General features: G+C 34.6%; 1 protein-coding gene across 1 annotated transcript; it reads left to right on the top strand.

Moving 5' to 3' along the window:
- Window positions 1-3,509: 3,509 nt before the first annotated feature.
- Window positions 3,510-7,458, top strand: LOC142614564 (protein trichome birefringence-like 38). Its single transcript, XM_075787097.1, has 5 exons — window positions 3,510-3,814; window positions 5,299-5,470; window positions 5,901-6,076; window positions 6,182-6,340; window positions 7,167-7,458. The coding sequence occupies exons 1-5, from the start codon at window positions 3,510-3,512 to the stop codon at window positions 7,456-7,458; spliced, it is 1,104 nt and encodes a 367-aa protein (XP_075643212.1).
- The last annotated feature ends 4,070 nt before the right edge of the window (window positions 7,459-11,528 follow it).

Raw genomic sequence — 11,528 nt, forward strand, 5'->3', positions numbered from 1 at the left:
TATAGTATACTCTGTATATCAAGGAGATCTGACTAGTCCCTTGAGTTATGAGGGTTCCATGGGTCTTGATATTGAGTGTGAGGGCTTTGATAACTGTGCTATCATGGATGTGGATAGTGAAATCTGGGAAACAGTTAAAATGGATGGGTCCGTTGCTAAGACTGGTTTCTATGGTTCCTAGGAGGTTGTCATCGAATCTAATGTGACGAGCATCTCTAAGGGCCATGAGGATTGAGCTGTTCGAACCTCTTCTGGTAAGTGGTTTCACTCCGATTTGGACTAATCCTATGTGTAGGAAGTTATGTCCTTTGTCTTTATGCTTCTGGATAGCTGAAGGGGATAACAAGTAGCACGTTTCGTACTCCTTGTTTATACCATAAACTTGTTCTATGGTCTTAACATGGTAGTCTGACTTGAACGCTTTGCTCAAAGACCATGAAGACTTATAGAATTGGTTGGTGGCTACTTTTGGGATATTCCAATCTCCTATGTCTAGATCTAGATCGGACAACTCATAGGACTCTGAATTAATTATTCCTACATTTGCTGGTATCTCTGGGATGGATGTTGGTTGGGAACATCTACCGCTGGTAGAAGAGTAACTTCTAAACAACCTATTCATTGTTTTAGATTACAAGCTTAAATCAAAAATTACAACCTAGCCACATTTATCTTCAAACTTCTGGATCTAACCTTTAGATCTGAAACAAAAGTATACAACAGTGAGATAGACACCTGATCTGTGAACTCACACCTGCCGTACTCTCCTCTAAAATGGGGACCACCCTTCAACGCCTTCCCTCGGCTAACACGGGCTGACCAAACCAAAACCAGGAAGATTTTCGGTTACTTATGGTTTAGAGACCACACAGACTTTGGTAAACAGATCTCACAAGTATATTTCTGTAACAAACGTTAGGGCTAAACACAAAAATAGGGAGAATCAGGATAACAGTGAAGCAAAGGTTAATTTGAACAAATAATCATAGAATAACAAATAGAATGGTTAGAAGGAGGCTCAGCCTACCATTTCCAGATATAATAAAAGATGATGAAATAATAGCAGACAAAGAAATAAATAAATGGGAATGGAAGAGTTATCATGAAATAGATGTAAAACAAAATATGTGATATGGGAGATATATCCATAAAATAATTCAAAGTATTTATAATGCCAAAATAATCTAGATAACTATGGCGGCAGTGCCGACCAACTTGATTGAATAATTAACAGTAACTTACAACTCCGACCGGGCCAAACTTGGCTCTGATACTAAAAGGGGGTAAGTTATAGACTAAGGCCGGTTGAGGCCATGTGCGGAAGATACAGATAAAGGCCGGCTGAGGCCATGTGCGAAAGATACAAATAAAGGCCGGCTGAGGCCATGATATTACAAAAGTGAGAAAAGGCTAGAGCCATCTGATTACAATGCTAAAGGTTGTAAAGAGGAGGCAAAGCTGAGAAAACTCTTAGTTGTAAGAGTGAGGGAATTTTGGAGTTGCTGAAGTTGCTCCTAAAATTGGACCTGCTTCAGAATGGAGAAGTGGCTGCTTTATATAGGCTGGAGGGGGCCTTGGATGCTGTCTGAAGACTACTGGAATCACGGAGGGTGAAATGCTTTTACTGGGGTGAAAACTGTTTCCACTGAAAGCAACAGTAATTCGAATGATTATGTCTATGCACAGTAACTTTTACTGTTCCAAGCACAGTGATTTGTCCCCTTGCTTTTTTCGGAGTACTGTTCATCGGTCACTGTTGGATGAATAGTAACTTGTCGGGGAATCTGCTGGGTGCTGGTACTGTTCATATCAGTGGCTGGTGCTGATTTTGAATAGTATCCGGACCGGAATCTTATCCTGAGTTGCTGGTTAGGATGTTTTTTAATCGCTATCCAAATTATACCCACTGTATGGATCTTGGGAATTCTGAAAAGGATCAATTGGATTATGATTAACTGATCCTTCTGAAGCAGTAGGAGAAACCTGTTCTTCTGATTCTAGCTACTGTGAATGAGCTATTAGCTGCTAGGCTAATTCCTTTAACTCTTTGCTAGTTTTTTCGGAGATCTGAACAGAGTCTAGGCTAGACTGAGATCTTGTTCTGTGAGCAATGGGTTTTTGAATTGGGAGAGGATATTCCTTATAAACCTGATCAATGATTAGATCAATCTTAAGGCTGTCCCACCATTTTACCGAAAATTCCCGGTCTAAGAGGTTGCTGTTAATTGTGTATTTCCACATACTAATCCAGTGGACCCTATACCTCTGGGTGAAGATCATGATTACCGAGAACTGGGATCTGTGTCTAGAAGAGCTGCATCTTGAATCAAAGTATCGTAAAGCATCCTGTAATGGCTCTGGGAAGATCTGAGGAATGGATCCAAACATTTCCCACCACTTAAGGAACCAAGAGGGGATTTGGCTCTGATACCAAAAGGGGGTAAGTTACAGACTAAGGCCAGTTGAGGCCGCACATGAATTTACGAGCAGCTAAGTAACCTTAGATGTAAAACCCTAGGAGACTACAAGTGGTATGAAGATATCTTTACCACCAGAGTCATGCATAGGACTGATTGTAACTATATATATATATATATATATATATATATATATATATATATATATATATATATATATGTCATGTGTTTAATTTTTTTTTCCTTCTTTTAATACTTTGGGCTACCTCAGAAAAAGAAAAAAAAAAAAAAACACTTAGAAGATAGTATTTGGTGAAACATAAAATGAAGCATCAGCAATAGGAAAGAGGAATTTTAGAGCAAAGATAAACATGAAAAGGGAAAACAACATTTATTTCGGTTTTTGTTGCGTCTCAAATTACAAAAATATAGTAATTGATAATTTTTCAAATAAGTTCTTAATAGGTTGGTAAAAGATTAAAGTTGCAGAATGAGGAAGCTAGAGAAGAAACTGAATCTGCAGAAAGGAATAAATTAGCTAAAACAAATGTAGCTTACCTTGTAATTGTTTCTGTTTATAAAGCTACTTGTAGTTTTGTTAGTTTTAGTTAGCACATGATGAACATATGACTACTTAAATGTACAGCTTTCACTGTTAGTTAGGATTAGTTGTTAGTTAAGTTAGTATAAACCTCTTTGTAGCCTCAAATTATCCAAGTTAATAAGAATTTCAGTCAATCAAATCTGTTGACTGTTAAGGTTGCCAAGTTTTATATAGGTATCAAATTCACAACCAGGTAGATTTGGCTCTCTTTTCTAAATATATTTGTATATCTAGAGCATAAAAGGTATCAAATTAAACAACCAGGTAGACAACTGTTAAGGTTGCCAAGTTTTATATATGGCATCAAATTCACAACCAGGTAGATTTGGCTCTCTTTTCTAAATATATATATATATATATATATATATAGAGCATAAAGGGTATCAAATCAAACAACCAGAACCAGGTAGACTATCTCTCTCTCTGTGTACATATATAGATTCTAATCTCTGTCTCTCTTTTTCACTCTTCCTCAGCCAAAACAAAACATGGGTTTTGTAACTCCAAGATTGTGTTCCATCCTTGTGACCTTCCTTCTGATTTTTTTCTCATGTCTTTGTGTAGCAAACTCAGAACAATATCATAGCAGCCATTTGAAGTTGAGGAAACAATCACAAGTAACAAGTTGTAATGTTTATGAAGGGACTTGGGTGTTTGACAACTCATACCCTCTATACAACTCTTCAGCTTGCCCTCATATCCGCAAGGAATTTGATTGCCAAAAGTATGGTCGACCAGCTGATAGTCTCTACCTCAAATATAGATGGCAGCCCAAGCAATGTGACATACCCAGGTACTGTTTCTCTCTGTGCAGTGTGTGTTTTAGGTTGCTTTAAATTTTCTCTACTGATTTGTAAATGACAATTGTTAATAAACGGGTCAACAATATATATTATTTTATCAGTTGCCCAATAAAATGTTTCTAAAAATAGTTTCTCTTACTATATAAAACTTAAAAAAGTTACTCTGTGCCTTATCAGGCATGTGAGTGCACATAACAAGTATTTATCAATCACCTAGAAATTGGCTGCGTTTTTTAATTCTTTTATATATATATATATATATATATATATATATATATATATATATATATATATATATATATATTGTTAACGTATAACTTTTGTGATACTTTTGATTATATAATTGTATTTTTGTTCAATATATTTTTTTAAGTAAAATAAATTATGCCGAAGCAACACTAAATTTTGATGACTTTTAGACTGGAGGACTTTCTGGCATATATTTGTACCATGTTTTTACAGCCTCACAGTATTATTACCTTCGTTGACCATAAAAAATTCACTTGAATCACTTTTTTATGAGGAGATATTTTTATTCGAAAATGGATTGCCTTTAGAAACTGCCATCCTTTCATAATTGTCGTAGCATATTCAAGAAAAGAACTCCAGTGGATGGAATTTTAACACATGGAAATTAAAGGCATTTAGATATGAATATACGATCCTTCAGGCATAGGACATATCCAATGTTTCAGATCTTTTTGACTATTTCCTTTATTTTTTCCCTCAATTATTATAGGTTTGTGGTTGTTTCAGATCTTCATCTTTTTTTGGAATAGGATTTTTTTAGTGTCAACTTTCCTATAGTCTTTGAAATACTACTAACATGCACTAAATATAAATAAATAAATAAATAAAAAGGACTAATAAGGACAAGAAAAAAAAATTATTAAAGTGAAGAAATAATATATAAAGTCCTTAAAATACTATAGGATTTGAATCTATGAAATTATTTTGAACAAACTTTTCCACAATGAAGACATTATTACTTGGGAAATCTTCTTTTTTATGAAAGGACATTAAAATGGTTTCCTTAAAACACACTTGGCTAATTAACCTTGAAAATATTTATTTGTGCTCGTAGAAAAAAATAGAGTAATGTCAGAGATACAAACTTTCTTACAAATTTTTTTACAAACTGTTGACGTGGTGAGTGATTATTGGTAAATAAAAAGACGATATTAATTGTGGGCCTAGATAAAAACCAATAAGAAGCTAGCTACATCAATAGTTTATTAAAATGTTGTAAAATAGTTTGTAACTGTAGTATTACTCAAAATATTAATTAGTTTTCCTAACGTATAGGACATCATCATCCTAATCACATAATTTAGTTTATCTCATAAATTCTCTGTGAAAAATAGTCTAATTAGTTTCTTACTTTTCTTCTTCTATTTTTTTTTTTTTGGGTTTATGCTTGTTGTTAAGTGTTACTAATAATAGAACCATGTTTCCTATTGGGAAAACATTGCAGATTTGATGGTCGAGATTTTTTACAGAGATTAAAGGGGAAGAAAATTATGTTTATGGGGGACTCCATTAGTCTCAACCAGAGGGCATCATTAGTATGTTTGCTTCATACTGCTGTGCCTGATTCCAAAATCAAAGAGGAGAGTAATCCCATGTATACTAATACAACATTCAAGGTAAATGAACTAATTAATTTTCAATAGCTTCTCTTTTTCTCATGAAGTTAATAATTTGGTTTCATATATTATTTGATTGTTGGTATCACCGAAGGTTAAGACTAGCATGGTAAAAATGTTACAACAAGCATCCTAATAATGTTTCAACCAAAAGGTTGTATTCAATACGTAAAACTCCCAGTTTTTTGAAGTTTGAGAGTGGGAAGTATGATTGGTAGGTCGTCTTACCCCTCATTTTTTCAAAGAGATTGATTAGTAATGTTTCAATGGAATATAAAAAAACCTATTATTGATTTCCAATCCATAAGAAGTAAGAAAAGAACAGAAATTTTAAGTTAGGTACTTGAATGCTTTATTGTATATTATATATTGAAAGTTTTCCATTGATTTTGAGGAATACAATGCCTAAGAATTGGACAGAATGGTGCAGGACTATGGAGTTTCGATTCTGCTATTTACATCTCACTACTTAGTGGACATTGTAGAAGAAAAAATAGGTCGAGTGTTAAAGCTCGATTCTCTGAAAAATGGCAACATATGGAAAAATATGGATGTTCTAGTTTTCAATACTTGGCTTTGGTGGTACCGTAGTGGACGAGCACAACCGTATAAGTTTAATAAAATCATTCATTTTTGTTCCAATTTTATGTGAAAAACAAGAAGTAGAATGAGTTTAAAATAAGCTTGTGATTGCCTTATTATTGATTGTAGATGGGATTATATTGAAGATGGTGGCAAGGTTCTCAAGGACATGGATCGTATGGTTGCTTTTCGCAAGGCTTTGACAACTTGGGGCAGATGGGTTGATACAGACGTGGATCTAGGTAAAACTAAAGTCCTTTATCAAGGAATTTCTCCCGCCCATTACAAGTAAGTTACTTTCCTTTCTCTATAGGAAAAAGTTTAGTTACAAACTAGTTTTGTAGACAATTGCTACAAACTCTTACTAAAGAGTTAACATAGCTATATATTTTGAAAATTGAATTATTTGATTACATGTTCTTTATGTTCTTAACATGTATGATAAATTTCGTTCAAATCAGATGTTATTACCTATTTAATCATAAACTTATTTTTTAATGTATATTTAAGACTACAAAAACTTCTAATTTAAATATTTGATTGATGACATAGATTTTAATCTTTAATCTTCTTGGAATTTTGCAAATAAAGGATACAATATGAAAATGTAATCTTTTTTTTTTTTTTAGAATGATATGAAAATGTAATTTGATGGTGGATTTTTCAAAAGCCACATCCAATAAAAAAAATATAATTTTGGCCTAAAAGTTTACGTAAGTTCTATTTTGGTTCTGTAATTTAAAAGCTTGGATTTGGTTCCTAAAATTTCGAAATAGGAACAAGTTCATCTCTTTGTTTATAGCATCGGTTTGATATTGGTTCTTGGAATATGTTGTTGTTTCAAATTTGGTCCCTTGGTTGATTTGATTTGGTCCCTCAAAAAATTGGGTGCTTCAGTGTTCCATTAACCACATAATAGAAAAATAAACTGAGTGACCAAATTATTCTATTTTCAAAATTTTAAGGACTTAATCAAAATATTTTATATTTGAGGGATCATAATTGGACCTACACCAAACTTTAAGGACAAAAAGTGATTAATACAATTTTGAAAACTAACATTGCATTAGAAAATCATATTCTGATGACTGCATGTTTCTTGTGTAAAAATTAGTGGCAAAGATTGGAATAAGCCAGGAGCGAGGAACTGCGCAAGGGAGACAACACCCTTAAGTGGGTCAACTTACCCAAGTGGTTTGCCAAAAGCAGAATATGTAGTGAAGGATGTCTTAAGTACAATTAAGAAACCTGTTCATTTGCTTGACATAACCACTCTCTCACAACTAAGAACAGATGCACATCCTAGCTCTTATAATGCATTCAAGGGCATGGATTGCACTCATTGGTGTGTTGCAGGGGTTCCAGACACCTGGAATCAACTTTTATATATAGCTCTCACTAATTGAAAGATTGTTAGATCTACAAAAACAATAATAAAAAAAAGAAAGTGTAGCCATGTAAGCTGGAAAGTCAAGTAGTCTCCAATAAAAAGATATATTTGTAGTTGAATCACATAGAAAAATGTATACATGGTACAATTATTAATATGAAAAAAAAATTGACAAAGCTAAATGACAAGGTACCTACTGACATGATTCATGAACATATGAAATTTCTTAATTTTAAAATCCCTATTACAACATTTTTGTTAAGCAGAGGGATGCAATACTTGCACCATTTTTTCCTATCCTTTGTGACCATTATGAAAGGTTAGTATAACAAGGCCATTTGAATAGTAAAACAACATGGCTTGCAATTGAATGTGTACGGAGCAATTTGATTTATTGGTGACCAAACAACTATTGAGATTTGAGGATATATATATATATATATATATATATATATATATATATATATATATATATTTTACAATATTTAAGAATACATTAGAAGTGGTAAACCGCATTTTGTGGTACTTTGACACACACATTTACCCCTCGTAATAACCATATAGGATGGCATATGTACCTATATGATCCTTGTGACTCATTTTGTAAGCAGTAATAATTAAATAAATGATAAAAATACTATTTTAGTCTTTAGATTTTGACAAAAGTTTGTTTTTCATTCCTAAAATTTAAAATGTTTGTTTTTCATTCCTGAATTATTGAATGTTTTTTTTTTTTGTGGGTAAATTGCAAAATACACCCTCTAAAGTTTGGAGTTGTTTGAATTTTACACCCTGAAGTTTAATTCCGTTAGCAAAACTTCACCCTCCATTATTTTAGGATGTTAAGTGACATGTTGGCATGATGATGTGCATTTAGTTTTGCTAAATCAGCGGCTATTCATAATGGCGAGTTTCACTTTTCCTTCTCTTCCTCTCCAACTAGTTTGTCTCTTTCGCTTTTTATTTTGCTCTATTTGAATTTGTTATCTATAATAGGCCCCTGTTCCACCTAGGGACAAATTTCAGACCATTTAGTTCGGTTCCAGTCATTTCGGCACGCTTAGGAAAATAAATGGCAGGAATGCAAATTTCGGCTAGAACTCATTCTTCACATGATGCTCACAATTCTCAATTTAGATGTTAACAGAAACAAATTAAAAAAAAAAAAAAAAGGGTTAACAGTTTATTCACAGTTTCACACATTTAAAGCTTTAATTTTTTTAAAAATCTGGGGGTGTTTGGCAAGCTTGTTTAAACACATTTCCACACATTTTAAACAACATTTCACATATTTCCACACACTTTTTTACCTACATATCAAAAATACCCAAACAACATAACTTAAACTACTCTCCCAAACACACCCTCAATAACTCAAAATAATTAAGAACAGAGGAGGATTAAGAACATTGTCAGTGTCGACAATTTTTTTTTTTTCTTTCTCCATTGCGTCGCTTGCTTCAAACTTCTCTTCAGGTTTTCATCACTACGGGTTTTGGTATAGTTCCTGGATGGTTCTACCTTTTATAGTTCTACGTATAGCCTTTTAAAAGTCAAAATAATACTATAATTTAATACCTTTTTAATAGTCAATGTGATGGCTTAGCATCTACTAGACAGCTGGGAGTACATTACAGTATTATACATTGAGCAATGCAGGCATAGCTCTCTCCATCAGTTATTGTGATTCGTGAAAGAAAGTGTAAGGTTGAATTTATTCAATCATATGTTGCCATTATTCCGTGCCGAATTTTCTTGTAATTTAGCAATTAGATAGCCTGTATTTAGGTGGAAATTATGTAAGGATAGTGTGTGAGAGAGTGAAGAAAACTCAAGATGATTCAGAAGAGTCTCGCGATTGGATCTCTCAACTGGCAGGTCGCCAGAATGGCACACATATGAAGCATGTAGGGGGAGCTGAAGGGTCACGACAGCTAGAGCACTACAGGACAAAATTTTTAGTCTAGCCAGACAGTTAGCTCGCGACTCAAACGTGCGACTTGTTCCAGTCGCAAGGTTGAGTCGCCAGAATGCCCTGTGTAGTTGAAACTAACTTTTCACATTCCTCATATACACTACTACAAATATCCTTATACCCACGAAATGTAGAGAGCTTCTAGAGAGAATTTTTAAGAGAGAAACCCTAGAGAAAAACAAGATTGACTCATCTACAATCTTCATTCTTTGATTCCCCAAATTTCTCTACTCTCACCCTCGCCATTGACATATCCTTGAGAGGTACATTTAGCCAAATCCTATCTCACCATACCCATATCAGTGAGAAGTTATTTTGGTGCTTGGGAAGTAGTTCAGAAGGGATCAATTCATTTTGGTTGATGCAATGGGTGATTGCGGGATCCAGTAAGCTAGAGAAGATAAGGTTTAGCGTAATCCTGTTGGAGCAAGAAGCTTGGAGGGCTTAGGTGCACTGGGTAGATTAGGCTTGGAGGGTCTTCTACTATTCATGTATCCCAACTTTATTCTCTAGTGGATTATTGACTACTTGGAGGGCAGCGGAGAGGTTTTTCGTCTAGTGCTTCGGTTTCCTCTTCGATAACACATTGCTGTGTTATCTTTGTGTTTACATTTCTCTTCCGTTACTCTTACATATTAATTACTACTGTGTTGTGATTAATTATGGTTTAGAGTGTTTATTGTTTTGGGTATTGCTTGTACTTATCATTCTGCACAGCTTTTGTTTGAGTATAAGCTTGTGTTGGTATTTTTGTAATTGGGGGTCTAAACGTTCATTGGTGTTTTGTACGCTATTTGAACTTTCAATTGATATTAGAACAGGTGTACTTGTTGTGGTTTAATTACCTGAGTGCGATCCTTGACCCTTTTTGAGATGGATCGATTTCAATTGCTTAATGCTCCTCCATACTTTGATGGAAGCAACTATGCATTTTGGAAAGTCCATATGACGGCATATCTATGTTCCATTAATGAGAGTGTTTAGGATGCTGTAGAGATAGGATGGACTAGGCCGAAGGCTGCCAAATCCACATGGGATAAGGCAGCTCTTGCGGCAGCTAATGCTAATAGCAAGGGTTTAAATGCTATTTTTTGTGGTGTTTCTTCTAATGAGTTTCACAGGATTTTTCATGTTACAATTGCCAAGGAGTCATGGCAAATCTTGGAAACGACATATGAGGGAACCAAAAAGGTGAAGGACACCAAGCTCCAAATGCTTACCACACGTTCGAAGAGCTGAAGATGAGCGAAGACGAGTCATTCGACTCATTTTATAGAAAGCTCAATAAGGTGGTAATTGGGAAATTTAACTTGGGGGAAAAAATGGACGACTCCAAGATTGTGAGAAAAACCCTACGATCATTACTGGAGAGCTTTCGTGCAAAGGTTATTGCCATTGAAGAAAGCAAGGACCTTGATGAGATCAAAGTTCAAGAACTTATTGGCTCACTTCAAACCTATGAGCTATCTCTACCATCACAAAGGAAGAGCAAATCTTTTAATCTAAAGACAATCAATAAGAGAATGGAAGCTCAAGACTCATCGGATGAGGACGAGGTCACAAAGGATGTGGCATATTTTGTTAAGAACTTCCGAAAGTTCTTGAAGTTCAAAAAGAATGGAAAGTTTGTTGAGAAGGGAAAATTCCCAAATTCCTGGAAGGAAAAAAAGGATTTCAAAAAGAAAAATGGGAAGGATTCTCAATCATCTCAAGGAATCACATTCTATGAATGCAACATTTATGGACATCTTAAGGAGTGTTCGAACTATTTGAGAGGGAAGGGTAAAGTGTATGCCACTACTCTCAGTGACACAGACTCCTCTAATTCAGACTCAAAAGAAAGTTGTGATGGAGAGGGAAACTACTTTGCATTCATGGCCATTGCTCCCGTACAATCTTCAGATGATTTGAGTTTGCTAGTGGAAGAGCTTGGGGAGCACACTAAAGTGGAGTTAATGGGGATAGTTGAGGAATCCGATGATGAGGAAGATGAAGGAAAAATAGGATTACAAGAATCCTATAATACTCTCCTTGAGAAGACTGGTGAATATGCAAGAGTGGCTAAAGCAGCCATTAAGAAAATGAAGAGAGTAGAGCCAGAATACAAGAGT

Source organism: Castanea sativa, chromosome 11 (assembly GCF_040712315.1).
Source record: "Castanea sativa cultivar Marrone di Chiusa Pesio chromosome 11, ASM4071231v1".
Lineage (NCBI taxonomy): Eukaryota > Viridiplantae > Streptophyta > Magnoliopsida > Fagales > Fagaceae > Castanea > Castanea sativa.

Coding starts and splice junctions, on each gene's coding strand:
- LOC142614564 (XM_075787097.1), top strand. CDS start 3,510: ATGGGTTTTGTAACTCCAAGATTGTGTTCCATCCTTGTGACCTTCCTT. Junction 3,815..5,298: donor AAGCAATGTGACATACCCAG/GTACTGTTTCTC, acceptor AAAACATTGCAG/ATTTGATGGTCGAGATTTTT. Junction 5,471..5,900: donor ATACTAATACAACATTCAAG/GTAAATGAACTA, acceptor AGAATGGTGCAG/GACTATGGAGTTTCGATTCT.